This window comes from Lactuca serriola, chromosome 1 (assembly GCF_051521515.1).
Source record: "Lactuca serriola cultivar US96UC23 chromosome 1, Lser_US96UC23_V15, whole genome shotgun sequence".
In the NCBI taxonomy this organism is placed as follows: Eukaryota; Viridiplantae; Streptophyta; class Magnoliopsida; order Asterales; family Asteraceae; genus Lactuca; species Lactuca serriola.
The window spans coordinates 114897631-114917393 of NC_136408.1; the positions used below are offsets into that span (position 1 = coordinate 114897631).

The 19763-nt window shown below is 31.4% G+C and overlaps 2 protein-coding genes across 4 annotated transcripts in view; both read left to right on the top strand.

Annotated features, from left to right (window-relative positions):
- Positions 1-19763, top strand: part of LOC145097550 (putative receptor-like protein kinase At5g39000) — a 133148-nt gene that overhangs the window by 72134 nt on the left and 41251 nt on the right. The gene's annotated exons all lie outside the window — the stretch shown is intronic.
- LOC145097583 (putative serine/threonine-protein kinase PBL28) lies at positions 9805-16277 on the top strand. Of its 3 annotated transcripts, none has more exons than XM_079035173.1 (11): positions 9805-10822; positions 11336-11498; positions 11964-12073; positions 12172-12214; positions 12828-12919; positions 13344-13392; positions 13488-13558; positions 14144-14263; positions 15010-15098; positions 15860-15905; positions 16065-16277. In XM_079035173.1, exons 1-11 carry the CDS (start codon positions 9893-9895, stop codon positions 16092-16094), a joined length of 1743 nt encoding a protein of 580 aa, XP_078891299.1. In that variant the 5' UTR covers positions 9805-9892; the 3' UTR covers positions 16095-16277. The 3 variants fall into 3 exon arrangements, with proteins under 3 accessions (XP_078891299.1, XP_078891306.1, XP_078891311.1); XM_079035180.1 differs by having other exon boundaries at positions 11967-12073; XM_079035185.1 differs by lacking the exon at positions 15010-15098.

A 19763-nucleotide genomic window follows, 5' to 3' on the forward strand; every position in this document is an offset into this window, starting at 1 on the left:
ACTCCCATACGGTTTCTGATGTTATGCCTTAACCCTCACACATGTCACACACTTGGCCACATACTTTGCAACATCGAGCTTCATCGTCGGCCACCAGTAATAGGGTTTCAGGTCCCTATACATTTTCGTGTTGCTGGGATGAATCGAGTACATGGTCTTGTGAGCTTCTTCCATCAAAAGATCTCTTATTCCTCCTGTCTTAGGTACCCAAATTCGATCTTGGAATACCTTCAGTCATTGACTGCTTATACCGAACACTAATGTTTTGCCCAAACGTTCTCCCTTTTGGTCATTCTTCTCTGAAGCTTCTTCCTGAGCTTTCATTATACTCTCCATAATTGTTGAAACAACTTCAATTCTCAACGCTCTTGGTATTTTCTTTTCAAGGTTTACCTTCCGACTGAGAGCATCGGCGACAACATTGGCTTTACCAGGGTGGTAAAGTATTTCACAGTCGTAGTCCTTGAGTAATTCTAGCCAACATCTTTGCCTCATATTCAATTCCTTCCGATTAAAGAGATATTTGAGACTCTTATGATCAGTGAAAAGTTTGCACTTTGTGCCATAGAGGTAATGTCTCCATATCTTTAGAGCGAAAACTACCACTGCCAACTCCAGATCATGAGTGGGGTAGTTCTTTTCATGCTCCTTCAACTGTCGAGATGCATACGCTATCACCTTTTCTCTTTGGGTCAAAACACAACCCAAACCAACACCAGACGCATTGCTATAGACAGCGAAGTCTTCGACTCCGTTTGGTAGAGAAAGAATCGGTGCTTCACATAATTTCTTCTTTAGCAACTCGAATGCTTCTTTGTGCTTATCACTCTAAGTATAAATAGATCCTTTGTGGGTCAAATCTATTAATGGAGTAGCTATCGAAGAAAAGCCTTGGATAAACCTTCGGTAATATCCCGCTAATCCTAGAAAGCTTCGGATCTCCGTGAGACTTTTCGGTTGTTCCCACTTCATTACAGCTTCAATATTTGTTGGATCAACCATTATCCCTTCTCGGTTGACCACATGACCCAAAAATTAGACTTCTTGAATCCAAAAATCACATTTGGAGAACTTTGCATACAACTTCTCCTTCTTTAAAACTTTTAACACATCTCGCAAGTGTCTGTCATGCTCCTCCTGGCTTTTCGAGTAAATCAAAATGTCATCTATAAACACTATCACAGATTTATCAAGTAATGGTTTACAAACCCTGTTCATTAAATCCATGAACGCTGCTGGAGCATTGGTAGTCCAAACGACATAACCAAAAACTTGTAGTGTCCATATCTTGTTCTGAATGCAGTTTTCTCAACATCCTGCTCTCTCATCTTTAGCTGATGATATCCTGACCTTAGATAGATCTTTGAGAAATAGCTTGAACCTTGCAGCCAATCGAACAAGTCATCAATACTTGGCAACATATACTTGTTCTTTATTGTTGCCTTATTCAGCTCTCTCTAGTCAATACACATTCTCATACTCACATCTTTCTTCTTCACGAATAACACCAGAGCTCCCCAGGGTGATGAACTAGGTCTAATGAAACATTTGTCCAATAATTCATGACGTTGCGTCATAAGCTCCTTCATCTCTGTTGGTGCTAATTGGTACGATGCTTTTACTATTGGTGTAGTTCCTAGAAACAAGTCGATATGGAATTCTACTTGTCGATCAGGAGGTAATCCAGGGAGATCTCCGGGAAATACTTCTGGATAATCACACACCACTAGTATACTCTACACCTCCCTTTTCTCCTTCTTTGCATCGATCACGAATGTCAGATACGATGTACATCCCTTGGCCAAACACTTTCTGACTTTCATTGTGAAAATGATTTCAGAATTTACTTTGCGTTTATCCCCATACACCATAAATGACTTTTTCCCTGGTGGGTTTACTTTTACTATCTTCTTCTTGCATAATATTTCGACATCATTGGCGCTAAGCCAATCCATTCCCAGTACGATGTCGAAACCATTTAACTCAATAGACAATAATTCCCCATAGAACTTATTCCCATTCAAGTCAATGAAGATGTTTTTCATGCCGTGGCTAACATGTATAAAATTGCCACTAGCAACCTCGACTATTAAAGCATTAACTAGTCTATCAACAGACAAAACTAGTTTTTTAACAAATTCATGCGAAATAAAGGAGTAGTTGGCTCCAGAATCAAACAAAATTTGGGCAGGCAATTCGTTTACAATAAAGGTACCTGAAGCGACATCAACTTCTTCCTTCGCAGCTTCAAGTGTCATCTGAAAGGCTCTCGCCTTCGGTTTTGGTGAAATGTTGGGTTTTGCTGCCTCCTTCCTTTTCGGACAGTCTTTCAAAATGTGCCCTTCCTCGTTACATCCAAAGCATACCCTCTTGTTGGACGGATACTCATTGGCATAATCCCCAGTCTTTCCACATTTGTAGAAAGTTACCTCCTCACTATATTTCCCAAAGTGTTTTTTCTTGCACTTATCACACCATTTTTCCTCGCCTCCTCCTCTTCCTCCAAACTTCTTCGAATTAGACTTCGAAAATTTGCTTTTCTTGCTAGAACCTGAAGTTTCTTCAGACTTTCTCTTTTCGCCAACTTCAACCTTGCTGGCGGTTCTCCCCTTAATCATTTCCTCAACAGACTTGGCAGCCCAAATAGCTGCCTCCAAAGTAGGTGCTTGTCGCACTGGCACAACGTACTCCCATTGAAGTCCCTTTGCGTACTGGTCAACTTTTGTCAGCTAGTCTGGAACGATGCGCAAAGCAAACTCCATTTTGTTTGTAAAGGCATTGGTGTATTCATCAATGGACATGTTGTCCTTCTTCAACGTCAGGAATTGGTTCTCTAGCTCTAGTAGATTTTGGGCCGAGCAGAACTTGCGTTTAAAGTATACTAAGAACTCTGGCCATGACAATTGTAGTGGCTCGTTGGGGCTTAGGGTCTTCCCTAGAGTGTTCCACCAACGAACAACGCCACCTCTGAATTGACGTACTGCATATGTGATTTGTAATTTTCCCTTGCAACCACATGTCATGAAATCCAACTCCATTTCTGAGATCCAATCCATAACTCCGATCAGATCTTCTTTTCCAGTGAAGGTCGATGGTTTGCAAGTCAGAAAATCTTTGTACTTGCATCTAAGTCCATCATTTCCTCTATCTTAGTTGTTTTGTCTAACTATAGGTTGGTTGCCTTAACCAATAATCCCACTGAAGTTCCCTCCTTCCGATTACCCTTCATTCAATTCGGGTCATTCAATTGGTATTGTAAGTTCTTCACGATTCTACTGAAGCAGACATCTAGTTTCTTCCATTTGACGATCCAACATTGTCTGCATCATTGCTTGTACCCCAGTCATTGTCATTGGCCCAGGTGCAGCTGCTACAACAGGTACCCGCTCAATCGCTGGTGGTTGAGGCTGTTGATTCCTATTTCCGTTTGCGTTTCCAACTCCGCTTGTAGTTCTTGCCATTTTTTATCTATACACCGAATAATGGTGAATTTAGATCCTCATTCATGATAGATATTTAAATCATCTATATCACTCTGAAACGTTTACATGCTAGTTCTAATATCGTACTCATACGCTTATAATCCTACATACATATGGTTTCCAGATCCGGTCGACAACAGGCCATAAATCCGAACAAATAATATCATATATGGCAAACATATAACATTTAGCAAATAAAAACATTTTAAGCGTTTTCCTAAAATATTCTAGTGCTCGTGTCTAAAATATGATAAACACTCATCTCACAATCTTCACTTAACATTCTAGGTTTAAGTCTAGAAATCCTACAAATTCCTAGTTCGCTTAAACTAATGCTCTGATACCAACAATGACATCCCTAATTTCATGGCTAGAAAAGACCGATTTAATTTATGCTTTTAAAATAAAATCAGAGTAATCCTTTGATTAAAAGAGTTGTAGTTGTTGTTCCCAAAACAAAATATGATAAAAATTTATCAAATCATTTCTTAAAGAAATTTATTTTCATTATATAACAAAATTTTAGGATGTCATGTTCCGATACAGACCAAAAGCATAAACAGTACATTATAAGCCTTACAACAGTTATTTACAACTATAGGCCTATAATCCAAAATCCTTTGTCATTGTCCAACTATGCTGTTTTGCCACTACCTGTAATACAAAGAAAACTGAGTGGGTCAGGTTTGGAAGTCTGGTGAGCATATAAGGCTTTCAACGCATAATAAATAAATTTATTAATTTCATCAAACAACAATAACCCGATTACCCATTCCCGTTATCCTCACCTTACGTCCCTAAAACAACTATCACAAGGGACCTAGTCTAAGGATTTTCATCGGGCCGACAACACTGTTTTGGGGGTTTCCAAGCAATTTATGTCAAATAAGGCAACCATGTAGGGGATGAAGTACAATAAATGAACACCAAACTCATTAATACCTACAGGTTGCGAGCATGCCAACATTCCATTGGACTGTCTAGAAAAGTCCGTGGTCGTCATCTATACTCCGCTAGATGACTGGATCACAATAACATCGAGGCCTCTCATCATTTTATCACACATCAACTTATTTCATCTACCCATGTTATACCCAACATATTTGTTGATAAAATATATATACATATTTAAAATCATTTTAAACATGTATAAAACATTCATTCAAAATCCAACTCAAATAAACAATCAATATAAATACACATAACACGTATTTTATAGAAAATACCTTATTTTTATGTATAAGATGATAGTGACTATATATACACTCACCTGATATAACATTTGTATCTCTCAATTTATAAGTATTTTCGAATGTTTTCCTCAATCTAAACAGTTAAAAATTGTATCTAAGATTACCAATCAAAATAAATATAGGCTACAACTAATAATAATATTTTAGTTATATAATAACGTCTCGTTAATTATTTTATATAAACTTTTTTTGTCCTATAAAAATAGTTATCAACCAGATAAACATAAGTTATAATATAACTAGTAATGTTTTAATTATGTAATACCTTTACATTCTAACATCTTCAATTCGTGATTAAAAAAATATAAATATCAATAACCAAACTAATATATAAAAAAATTATCTCAAAAGCTTTTATAATATGAATATTCCGGAGAATATATCTTCGGACTATAACTTAGAGATAATTTGGAAAGTACTTATTTTTATTATAAAACTATAAAAAGAACCAACGTATTTATAGGCCTCTTTGCAAGCTACGTGTAAAAAAAAATGCATGGCTTAGTGGCCAAGAAAAAGTGGATGTATCTTCATATAATATGTGTTATGCAAATTGACGCGTATCATATTTAACCCAATAAAAAAAATAAACACGTTTGTATGTTTAATTATTATCCTTGTTATGTACACATATTGCACACGTTGGTCTCGTGTGGCAATAGAGTCACCTTATAAATCTACATATGTAATTTTTTTTTTTTTTTTTTTTTTTTTTTTAAATATATGTTTACTTTATAAATCAAATTTATATATACGTTTTTTAAAATACATATCTATAATGTATTAATTAATTTAAACTAAAACGTTACATGTACTATTTGATTAATATAATCAATATTAAATATATATTTTATTTAATATATTGCAATCTTATAACTTACCAACGCCATAAGTTATAACTTATAAAATATAAGTTTATAAATTCCGTATCAGTATAACAACTAAATACGAAATATTACAATTACATAAGAGATAATATTTTACAACCGATTTTTAATTTTAATATTAATAACTAATGTTGTAAAACGGGTATAACACAAAATACCATTTCAATACTTGGGTTCACCCTTTAACGTATTTATAAAAAGGTTACAATCATCGATCGGCGTAAATACATATTTTATAATTACGCCAAGCAGGAAACGCAGACGTTACATGAGTGGAGTAGGTTAGTGAGTTTTTTTTAATTGTTTTTAACTTGTTTTTTAATTTATATAAATATTACTTGATAGTTTTTTATTTAATTACAAAAGTGTCACCTTACAAATTAAATAATGATTTTTGTTCTCAAATGTTCTTGCAATAAGAAATGTTCTCGATTGAATGTTATATATATATATATATACATATATATCATGGTTGCAGAAATCAGGATTAATCGGCGATTAACCGTGGATTAATTGTTTGCCGTCCTCCAACTGTCGAGGATTAGGACATTAATCGGAAATTTAGGATTAATCGGGTTTGACGGGATTAATCGGCCTTGGCGGGATTAATCGGTCAACAAAAGTCAAAAAAGTTGAAAAAAGTTAAAAAAAAAATCGAAAAAAAAGTCAAAAAAGGGTCAAAAAATTTTAAAAAAAATTCAAAAAACCATCTTTCTTTTTTTACTTCAAAATTTTCAAATTTTCAAATTTTCAAATATTATACCAACATGTTCACATTTTCGTATTTCCAAATTTCCAAATTACAATTTTTCTTATTTTCTAATTTTGAAGTACTTGTTTTTTCTTAAGATATATTAATATTTATTTAATTTTAATATTTTATTAATAATTTATGGTCCCCGATTAATCATCGATTAATCCCCATCAAGAGCGATTAATCCCTTAACACCAGTCGACCGTCAAGTTACCGTCAAACGATTTTTACAACATTGATATATATATATATATATATATATATATATATATATATATATATATATATATATATATATATATATATATAGAGAGAGAGAGAGAGAGAGAGCTAGGTTTATTTGTTTAAACTAAGTATTGTGTTATCGTATGCATAAATGTAGGCCAATCAAAATTAAATAGAAAATTAAATAATTAAATAAATAAATAAGGGTAAATTAGTCATTTGTATAATAACTTCTAAAAATAATCCCTATAATCATGGTATCTCTCCAGTTTAAATCTCCTTCTCCTCTTTATCTAAAAGCGATTTCTGAAAACCCTAAATTGAACAAATCGACACTCCCACCCTTGTCCCTCCAGCCGTGATTTCCCCTTGGTCTGCATCAAGTTCCGATTTCGGCTTGGAGTCGGACGACGAAGCTCAAGCTGCTCTCGAATTACAAACCCTAGAAACGGAGCTCTCGACAAGGAGCACCGAAGCAACGGCACAGGTGGGTATAAAAACTATTGGGAGACCAATATGTTTCTCTAAACCGAAGAATTCGATAGGTAATCATACTAATTAACTAATCATATGATCTTCTCCTTTTCTCTTTGTTGTTTAAACCTGAATCCATCATTTTCTTCTGCAATTTCTGAAATACAGTTGGGGCGGATTGGAGGAAACATTTTTCGACTACTGTGATTCAAGCTCACCAGATGGAACTAAGTCGTCGGTGGCCTCCAAGGGAGTATTATTCAAGAGGAGATAATGAAACTAGAGTCTCAAAAATCAGAATCTGGGGTTTACGATTTTGATCAGGACACAGTGTTTATGTCAACGGAAAAATCAAAGAAGAAAAGGATTCAACAATCTCCAGATACAAGTGATTCAAGGGCCTTTCCGATTGAAATTATTGAAGTAAGTCAAAGTCTTGAACTGTTTTTACGTACTCTCATGATTTTATCTCAAATTGATGATTGTGTTAAACTGTTAATTAACAGTTAAAAGTGTCATACGTGGGAGAGAAGATAGCATTGGTGAGTTTGAAATGCAGGAAAAGAAGAGACACAATGGTCTAGATTTGTGAGGTTTTTGAATCTTTGAAGCTCAATGTTGTCACTGCCAACATCACTGCTTTCCTTAAGACCCTTTTTGATTGAAATAGACCACATTATTCTCTTAGAATGTATTAGTCGTTGTTAGATTTTGATGTTTTCTTTCCCGTTTTGATTGTTTTTTTAGTTTTATTCCTTAACAGTAAATGTAATTCTTAACAATTGTTACCCATATTCTATAAGAAATAATCTGTTTTTTATTTTTATTCTTCAATTGATTATTCAAGGATTTGTAATTCTACAAGAAGTTTTAAATTCATGATCAAGAAATAGGTTCAAGAATATTTTTATTATTTATGGTTCAAGAATATTTTTATTTTTGAATATATTCATAAACATATTCTGTCGGAATGTCCGAATTAAAAAAATTATAATACGTAAAATCGGATTTTTAAAATTAATAGAATCTATGATCCCTTAAAAAATGTAATTTTCCTTTATTAAATCTATATTAATTTACTAAATTACCCTTGTAATTAATTAAGATGATATTTTCAATTATATTTAATTCAATAATATATATTAATCACTTTCTTAAAGTAATTAAATTTGATTGGCCCGCATTTATGCATACAATAACACAATGATTACTTTAAATAGAATAACCTAGGCATATATATATATATATATATATATATATATATATATATATATATATATAAGCTTAGATACCCAAATTTACCCTTAATGATATATATACATTGTAGTTGTCAATATACCCTTAATGATATATAAGCTTAGGTATCCAAATTTACCATATTAAGTCGTTTGTATCATATATATACATTATAGTTGTCAAAAATTCTTCTAACTCAACTTCTAACTTGATTTACTTTCAAGATTTTTATAATTTTCATATTTATCTTCCTCTTACATAATTTTTATTTTCAACTATAATATATATAGCCTAGTAGGTGTTCGACAAAAGATGAGATGTAAGGGGAAGATAATAATGAAAATTTAAAAATCTTGAAGGTAAATCAAGTTAGGGATTGAAGCTTACGAACATTATAATGAATATATCAAACAAAACGATGTATTATGGTGAGTTTAGGTACTTAAGCTTATATACCTTTAAGGGTATATTCACTTTTCGCTATATATATATATATATATATATATATATATATATATATATATATATATATATATATATATATTTCATTGACTTTTTTATTATTATTATTATTATTATTATTAGTCTACATTTCATTTTTTAATTTGATTTTGTTTATTATTATCAAAATAGAAAATTTGTTTTGTTTAATGTTTTATGTTATTATTTTTTGACCATGTCTTTATAATAATGTACTTTAACATATAAAAAAATAACACAAAGAAGATAAATAAAATATTAACTTATTACAAAAACATAAATGGATGAACATTGATAAAAATAAACATCAAAAATTATGAAAAAAATCAAAAGATATAAAAAATATTATGACCAAGTCTAGGTTAGGGTGAATATTTGGACCTTCACTTGAACATGTCTGGTCCAAGGTCCACCAATTTCTACAAAATAGGTCCGGACTTGAACTTTGTAATCGCCCCAAGAACTATTCGCCAAAAGGAACTATTCGGCACTGTTGTATCGCGCGGGTACCTCAGTAATATATATATATATATATATATATATATATATATATATATATATATATATATATATATATATATATATAGACACACACACACACCAAACCGAGCGGTATCAGGTGATGTCTTCCCTCTTTAAGTTTGAGGGTTCAAGTCCCGTGGTGAATATATGTGATATTAGGTGTTAGTTTAGTAGTAGATTATATAATATTTGTATTTGCAAGTTATATATATTATTTAAAATAAAAATGAGATGGAAGAAGGGTGACTGTTGATTTTATTGTGTAGACAGGAGACAATTTAATAATTTTAATTCTCTTTATAAATATTAGTCAGATATTTAGAAGAAAAAAAAAAAATTGAAGGCCGACTTGTTTTCCTTGTGGGACGATGTGATTGGAACTTGGACGGTCTTTTCGAGGCTTTATTTTTCTTAAATGTTTTGGTCAACGTCAACCGACTCTATTCGTCAATTTTAGTTCTGAATGTCTCGAAAGAAAATCATTTAACATATTCAACAAATATCTTTCCTGCTGTTCTGTTCTTTCTTATCTGCGTGTCAACACTCCAATCATCTTCTCAATATTTAATAATATCTAGTATGTCTCTTATTCCGGAATTCAACCACCTTAAAATTCCACTAGAAGCCATCAAATTAGCCACAGAAAACTTTTCCGACTGTAACGTCATCGGTCATGGTGGATTTGGGAGGGTGTACAAGGGTCAACTCCCAGTCGTCTCCGCCTCTTCCACCAGTCCATCCACCACCGTCGCTGTAAAAAGGTTGGACGTGAAGTGCGGGCAGGGAGAAAAAGAGTTTTTGATGGAGATCGTGATGCTCTCAAGTTACAAACACGAGAATCTCGTCTCTCTTGTTGGATTCTGTGATGAAGGTGATGAAAAGATCATTGTGTATAAGCATGAGATTCATGGAAGCCTCGATAATCACTTAGCCACTGATCATCTTACATGGGCGCAAAGGATTCATATATGTCTTGGTGCTGCTCGAGGACTATATTACCTGCATAACGATGTAGGAGAGGGGCACAGGGTGCTACATCGCGACATAAAGAGCTCAAATGTTTTGTTGGATGAGAATTGGAATGCAAAGATCTCTGATTTTGGGTTGTCTAAAATAGGCCCCACAAACCAGGAGTTTACTTTTCTTGTCACCAATGCAGTTGGGACATTAGGTTATGTTGATCCATTATATGTATCAACAGGAGTACTTACAAAAGAATCTGATGTGTATTCTTTTGGTGTGATATTGTTTGAAGTGTTATGTGGAAGGCCAGCAATGATTAGAAAATATGATGACGAACGTAGGTTCTTATCTAACTTGGTCAAACTTCGTTATAAAGAAAGAAAGATAGCTGAAATCATTTTTCCTGAAATACGGAAACAAGCAAAACCAAATTCATTGCAAACATTCAGAAAGATTGCTTATCAGTGCCTCAGTATCGATCGGAAACAACGTCCAACAATGGCAGTGGTTATCAAACAACTACAAATCTCGTTGGAATTTCAAATCGTAAGTTATTGTTCCCTGAAATTTAGGTTGAAGATATTTTCTAAGAAAGAAAATGTGATTGTTATAATTTTGTAGAATTTTGAAGTATGATGTTGTAATGAATGAACATTCAGGCATTGTTAAGTATAATCGTAAGTTGTTGTTCTTGGAAAATTAGGTTAAAGATTTGTCATAAGAAAGTTAAAAGTATAATGTTATAAGTTTTTAGATTTCATTATACAATGCCTCGATTAGAAAAAGATTAGAAGTATAGTTTGTAAGAGAAAGAAATAAAATTATGATGCTATGATACACATATAAATGAAAGTAGGTTGCCATTTTTTTGCATTTTGGATTATTCTCTTTAACTTTTTACTCATTTAGCTTGTTTAGGCATGATTATGTTTAAACTTATACTATCATCTCCCCCTATATTATAATTAATAGCCATGAGAATTTCTTTTGGCATTAAGTTGCAATCATTTCATTTATAGGTTTATGCAAAAAATATTTATTTATTTCTTTTTCTTGCAGGGTCAGCAACAATTTTCACAAGCTGAAAGAGACCATAGAGAAAAGAATAACTTGATGCATCGTACTTCCAAAGTATTTTTTTCTGTAATGAAAAATCTCTTTTTGTTCTCTAATAGGGTGAATAGTGATAGATCTAATGATCGAGGTAATTCATACTTAGAAGGTAACAAACACAATTATGAAAGCATTAAATGCAAGATATTTAAAATAGCAATGTACTTTCATATATTTGTGTATTACAACATCCTAAATTCATCTTTCCAATACAACATTGTGATTTCAAAGTTTTCATATTAAGGTATTGTACTTAGGAAAATTTACCAAATTTATGGCATTGTACCTTTATGTTCTTTTTTTTTTTTTTTTTTTTTTTTATTCTAGCAGTGAGAATTGCTTTGAAGTTGGATGACATTGCTATAGTTGGATGTATTTTTTAAACCACATTGCTATAATAGGAAGAATTGAAAATATGATGCTATAATAAACATATCAATGAAAGTGCATTGCTATTTCTTGCATTAAAACCTTGATGAAATTACTATATATATATATATATATATATATATATATATATATATATATATATATATATATATATATATATATATATATATATGTTTTCCAATAGAAGATAGCCCGGGAATAAAAGAGTTCCAAATAATTGGGGATGCTAAACCTGGAGGTAAACTTCTAGTGTGTGGATTTCCATTGCATGGGACCTCACAATGCATGTTTCAGGTATATATAAGTTTCAAGAATTTGAATATAAAATATAACGTTAACCATGAAGAGATTGATATTTGTATATATTTATAATGTATTTGCATGTATTTCAGTGGGTTCATTACCATCGAGATGTTACTTTGGAGTACATTGAGGGTAAGTATATAAAACTAGTTTTATTTGACAAAAAATGCAAAAAATAGTAAAGGAAAATAGGAGAGATGGACCCATATATGTATTATTCATATTTATTACACTAAGTGTGTATTTTCCTAAAGGCTAAACGCATGAAATAGCAACATATTTGCATTTATTCTATTACATTATTGTACTCCGAAGAATCTATGCAAGTGTAGCATTGTATCAATTATTTTCTTATTAAGGTATTATACTTTAAAAAAAATATACTCAATTTTTTTGCTATTGCATTTAAACTATTTTTGAAAGTGTAAGAAATTTCTAATGCACACCCATTGACGCATGATTGGTAATTCATTGCTCAATTCTCATGTATTATAGTATCTTACTTCTCCATTACAACATTGTACATATAAAAATCTACCTAATTGTAGCTTTGAAAATTGCGTTGTATATGTATGACATTGTTATAATTCGTTACAAATTTTAAAGTACAATGTTTCAACTTTTAATAGAAAGAAATGAAAGTAGGATGCTATCATACGAAACAATGAAATTACATTTCTGCTTCTTGCATTTAATCCTTTTTCTCAAAAGGGTAAAAAGGTAATTCATTCCAAATTCTCTACAGGAGCCACAAATCCAGAGTATGTAGTTACAGCTGATGATGTTGATAAACTTATTGCTGTTGAATGCATACCAATGGATGATCACGGTCGTCAGGTAAAAAAAAATTCAAATCTATAATTTTTAAATTCAAAATCGATACCAACTTTTAATTTTTTTTAGCTGGATATATAATATGATATAAAATAGTTAAAGAATAATAAATTATTTTCAATGGCACAAAACTAAATGAAAAAGTAACCTTCTATTAAGTTGATATAATCATCAAGTTTTCTTTTTAATTAGATATTTTAATCAACATACAACGTTATATATGTGATATGGTAATTTAAGTTGTTAATTCTTTATATTTTAATACAATGGTACTTTTTTATTTTGGAGTTTTGGGTTGAGCTTGAGCCCCAATACATTTTTGCTGATTCTGTTTTAATTTTTATAAATAATAATACAATACATATTATTAAAAAATTAAATTTTCAATATGATAATCTAAAATTTTGAGAAACTTTGTTGTTGTCAGGGGGAAATAGTCCGACTTTTTGCCAATGAGCAAAACAAGATAATCTGTGGTAAGTTAACCTTGTTAACAAGGTTAAATTGGTAATCTTCATGAATAATTTATTTAAAGGGAGTTTTTAATCTTTTGAAATATGATAATTCACAGATCCAGAAATGCAAGAAGAAATAGACAAATATATGGCAGCTGGTCAAGCATCATTTAGTATTTTGCTTCTGGTAAATTAATTTTCTTTTTTATTATTGACATTAACCCCTCACTTTTTACAAATTTGCCCTCATTTCAGTTTTGGACTTAATTCAAGAAATAACGTGCTTTTATTTATTTGTGTTATCATAATATCTAAATTCCTGCTTTCATTTATTTCCATTACAATATTGTATTTTCACATTTTTTGTTATCAAGGAGTATTATTGTACGTCAAAAATTCGACAGAATCATAGCATTCTACTTCCATTTTTTTTTATTTCTCATTAGGGGATTATACTTTCTAAAATCTACCCAATTTTAGCATTGAAAAATGTTTTGTATATTTATTGCATTGCTATAATTGGTAATTTTTTCAAACTACAATGTTTTGTTAGGAAGAAATGAAAGTATTTTTTGCATTTAACCAATAATATTTTTCCTAACCTTGTTTTCTTAAATACTTTTTATAAATCATTTATCCATATAATTTTTTGAACCAGAACGTTTGTAAGACAATTCTGAGTTTCTGACTTGCGAAATTGGAATGATATGACCAATTTACCCTTAATTTTTTTTTTGTTAAGGCTCATAAAACTTGAGACTGTTTTTTGCAGATGGATTCTTCCGAGAATCGGGAGCAAACAACTTTCACTTTAAGGCGATCAAACTACCAAGTAAAGATCAATCGGACACAAGAAATTTTCATCCAAGGGGAATATACCAATGATGTATCGGTATGTGAAATAAAACATTCATATTTTTTTATGTGAAACTAAATATCCTCCTACAATTTCTTTCTACATATCCTACTACCCATCTTAAATGATGACATGTGTCATATTTAATGAAAATAATAATATTTTAATACATTTGTCTGACACATGTCACAATTTAAGATGTGTAGGAGGATATTTAATTTTTCTTTTTTTATATAGACATGAATATGAGTTTGATTTGGCATATAAATTTAGGGATGTATTTTAATATTGACTTCCTAAACATATTTGGTTTCAATTGCAACTTGCAAGCAAATCATCCTTTCTTGAAGGGAAATTGAATAAGCGATTTTGATGGCATTTAAATTTTTAACTTGTTGAAAAAAATACATTTATAAATTTAATAATTGAATTTTTGGATACCTACTTAATTATTAGTCGAATGACTTACCCTTCAACAATGAAAAAACTAGGGAATCTTGATTTTTTGTAACTTTTTGGAAACTTTCTACAAATAGAGATTGTTGCACTTCTCATGGGAAAGATGGAGTATTAAATTTAAAACTTGTGATTGAAGCAAATTAAAAATTGCACATTTTTGTCCCACCCAAAAAGGTGGAAAAAAGGGGATTGAGACTCAATCTTAATTTCTTGTTTGTGCAAAGGACGTAAATGCCCGTCAGCCATTATCATTGAAAAAAATCCTTAAAAAGCTTCTTTATAATTTTGATTATGGTCATCTCTTTCTTATAATGATTTTGTAGATAAAGATCCCTTCAGGTCTTCCTACACAATTTGTGTTGACATATTCGGATGGTTCTTCACATCCTTTTAATACTTTCCAGGATGCTCGGTAAAATATTTACCTCTTGTTCTTATTTACTTAGTGAGTTAGTTTTTTTACATATTACAAAGAGATAGTACTCTTTGACTTTTCAGGTCAAACAAACTTCTTTTCAGATTCAAAATTGATGTCATTTTTTATAGTCTCAAGACAGAATTGATGCCTACGCTAATCCTTATGACAACTACTACAAATAAAAAATATGTTGATGCAAGTTTGTGACAGATGCATGTCAAAATTTGAATTTGGAAGTATTGTTACATACATTTTGACCTCAAAAGTCAAACTGTACTATCTTTTCGCTTCAACTTTAATACTTGGTCTTGCTAAATTCAACGATTTGTTGGGTGATTTGGTTAATGGACCAATCTTTTTGTTGTCAACAAGATATCATTCTATTGTATTTTTTGGGGCTAAATGCAAGAAATAATAACGTACTTACATTTATTTTTATATTATCACATCCTACTTTCATTTCTTTCTATTATAGTGTTATACTTTCAGCTTATATCTTATTAAGTATTGTACTTTTAAAAATCTACCCAAATATAACATTGTACTTTTTTTTTCCTTATTACGGCATTGTACTTTGAGAAATCTATTCAATTATAGCAGTGAAAAGCGCTTTGTATTTAGATGAAATTGCTATATTGAGTATATTTTTTCAAAGTACAAAACTATAATAGGAAGAAATGAAAGTAAAATGTTATAATACATCAATCAATAAAAGTACATTGCTATTTCTTGTATTTAACTCTTTCATTTTTCAGAATGCGAGATACATTGGTGCTCACAATGAGAATGTTCCAAAGAAAGGTATCTTACAAGTCCTTATCATTCTCAAATTTTTGCCAAATTTTGACAATTTCTATATGGTTCTATATTGAGTTTCCAAAAAGGGAAATTTATTTAACACATTTCTCTTCTTCTTCTTCTTCTTTTTTTTTTTTTTTCTTTTTTTCTTTTCTGAAATAGGCATTGGATGAAAGAAGGAATGCAACATGAAACTTTTATTCTTCGATATAGACACAAGTATTATATATTCTTTGTAGAAATGAAGTAAAGAACAAGAAGACAATTTTAGAAGGTTTTGCGGTTTAGATTGTAATCAATGAGTGAGAGTGAAAACAATGGTGTGTTGATCTAAAAGTTAATAAAATACTTACTTTTGGCGTTATTATTAACAAACCGACCAAATATTTGTTGGTGATTTTAGTGTCACCATGTCATTTTAACTAACTGGAACTAACATTTGAGCTAAGGGGCTTCATGATTTGTACTCTAATATATGTACGGGGTTGTGCGGAGTGCACACATGTATAAGATCGAGTCAGAAGCCGGTTCGACGACTAGTCAGGGATCCGGGGGCAGCGCCCCTGGGTCCGGGGTTTCCAAAGGGGTAGCGCCCCTAGCGTGGTCCAAGGGGCAGAGCCCCAGGTTGGGGTCCTGCTTGCTCCCAAAACCTCATCGAATTTTGCATGTGGGAACATAATGGAAAACTCAATTTCTTGAGGGTGATTATGGTAAACCTAACGAAACTCGTTAGTTTTGGTAACCCTAATCCGGTTTAATATTACTTGCTTCCAAAGCAACTAATGACGGCCCAACCCTAATGAAACCCTAATCGTGTTTAATATATAAACAACTCTTCCTTTCCAGAAGGGGTTACGTTCTTTAGCTCTCATTTTTCATCACACATTCACAGAATCCTTTAGCATATTGGCTTACGTTTTCTGTGCCTAGAAACGTAAGTGTCCACTTGGATTATCCTAGACTGAATTTCTTGTAACCCAGACATAGGGTAGAAATATCAGTTCGGAAAGTGATATTACGATCCAAGTTGGTATCCAGATCTCCACCACAAACCCTAATCTTCCCAACAATATTGAAGATGTTTTACATTATTTGATATTTCTTGTTGAAGTTATGAAAAAAAAATTTGTTTCAAAGTATAATGTAATTTTAAATGAGGCTATAGCGAGGGGTGTTAGAATTTCTTTTCTCCATCAAACCCACCCTAAAAATAATTTGTTGCAAAATTTCTTACACCTTCCTTTGAAAGCAACAAACAGCCCCTTGCCCCCATCCTCTCTCTTGGTCGAACTTAAAGAAACCACTAAGAGTTTAATTTGGTTTACATACTTTTACCTAGTTGTTACTTTGTATTAGAAAAATTCAAATAATTGTAATAATTATAAAACTTACACCTTAATCTTTTCTCTCAAATCAAAGGTGAAAATTTTATCCCAATTACACCAACTTTATCAAATTATAATAGTAATATACTTAAAAGTTTCTGCCATACCTTATGTACGTTTTATCATTCGGTCAACTCCAAAAATCCTTAACTTACACAATAGACGCATAATACCCTATTAACATTATAACATACTTGATGATAAAATGGTATTACTAAAAATAAGGTTGAAACGTCTAAACTTATGTTGCAAGTTTTTTTGTAGTGATAATGATTATTAATTCGTAGATTTTTGGTTTAGATGTTAAAGCCTTTAAGATTTATGGTTTAGATATTTTAGTGTTCTTGAACATGGTAAGTGGATGAAAAAGAACAAAAAGACAAAACATAAATTAAATGAATGATTCGTTAAGTCTAACGGTCTAAGAAGCGAAAACATGACAAATAACTTTTGTTTGGCTGATGAACGTTAAAACTAAAAAAAACTTCATAGGATCTTTAAAAGGACTTAACCCTGGGGACTAAAATCTAATTTACTTTTTATTTAAAGCAAGCACGATACAAAAAAAGGGAAATTGTGCAACCTAACCATTATAAATTCATTATAAATGAGGTTTTCAAAGAAAAATAACCATATTTTTTCAGTTTCTAAAAATAATCACTTTCTTTAGAATGCTTAATTCCGAAATAATGTTCATATTCCGGATTTTTTTTAATTTAATTTTCAAAGAAATTTTTTATTTTATTTTGTGATTTCACATACTGCATTTTAAAATATTTAATGTCATCGTTCCTCAATAAAATATCTAATTTTATGCACTAATATCGTATATAGTTCACATTAATATATTTTTTTTAACTTTTTGTTAAATTTAAGTAAAAAAATGATTTTTTTTCGCGAAATTCCGGAATTATTCTTCGGATTCAGATTTGTTCTTGAAATTCCAGAGTTTTTTTTTTTTTTTTTTTTTTTTTTTTTTTTTTTTTTTTTTTTTTTTTCAAAATCCGAAAAATTATTCGAGAATCTGGAATGTCATTACAGAATTAGTAAAAAAAATGTTTTTTCTTGGTCCGGAATACCCCATTCCGGTCAAAGTGGTTATTTTTGCAAAAAAAAGAGATATTTCTCTTTAAAAAATACACATTAAAAATGGTTAGATTAATTAATTCCTCCTGCCCCACCTAAAAAAGAGGATCTTTAAATTAGAGTAAATTATACGTCCATTGTTCAAATGCCAAAACAAATGTTCAGTCCCTATTTTAATAGTTATTTTTTTTTTATAAAACATAAATAATAAATCATAAACATTTTAGTTATCATCATAAACATTTCAGTCTCTATTTTAAAAATTAATTCGGACCGTCCCTCATTTGTTTAAAACTTGCAGGCTTCGTGCCTGATTTGTTTCGATCTTAATCCATGCTAGATCTGATATGACAATAACGCCTTTGTGTACTTTTTTTTCAAATAATTTAATGTTATTATTATTGTTATTATTAATTTTAAAAAACAAAAGAAATATGTCCTTGTTGTTCACGTAATGTCTCTTTGTCTGTTTATCTCTCTCTTTTTTCTCTATGAAATCATCGGAAATAGGCACTAGGGATGTTATTCGGGTCGGAACCGAACCGACCCGAACCCGAATAAACCGAAAACCGAATAAGGGTAATTGTATGAATCGAAAACCGAACCAAATAAGCAATAAGGGTTCGGTTCGGTTCAGGTATTATTCGGTTCGGTTCCGGCTCGGATAACCCAAATAACATGTACAGGAAGATTAAGGAGCCGAATAACCCGACCCCAAATAACCCAATTAACATTTACAAATAACATTTACAATGTGATTATAAATATTTTATTTTGTATGACTTTTGTAGCTTATGATAAACACGAATAACACGGATAAGACGGATTAACTATTCTTGATATATAAAATGTAAAATCCAACCACTACAATCGTAAGATATAGTTATTAAGCAACATATTAAACACTAAACATTAAACATCCAAAACACCCAAAAATCTATCTATAAGTATATAAGTTAAACATTAAACATTACGTGGGTATTTTGGGTAACGATCAATAGAACACAAGACCGAATAAGCAATCGTGCAAGGGGAAAAATGTGACTTTTCATATTCGGTTCGGTCCTTTTGGACCCAATAAGCCCTTATTTGGGTAACCCAGACCAAATAACCCGAAAACCGAATAAGCCTTAGATACCTGAAAACCGAATCGAATTGCTTATTCAGGTCTAATTCCGTTTGGTTTGGTTCGTTTTCGGTTTGGTTCGGGTTTTTGGGCCAAATTCTCATCCCTAATAGGCATCACCACCGCCCGATATCTAAACCGGAAACATCTTCACTTCCTCCGGTGTGTCGCCATCACCTACCACCATTTCACGTCTTTGTCTAAACCTCTAAAGAAACCATCTAAATATCCATCTTTATTGCCATCAAAAGCTTCACTGGATCT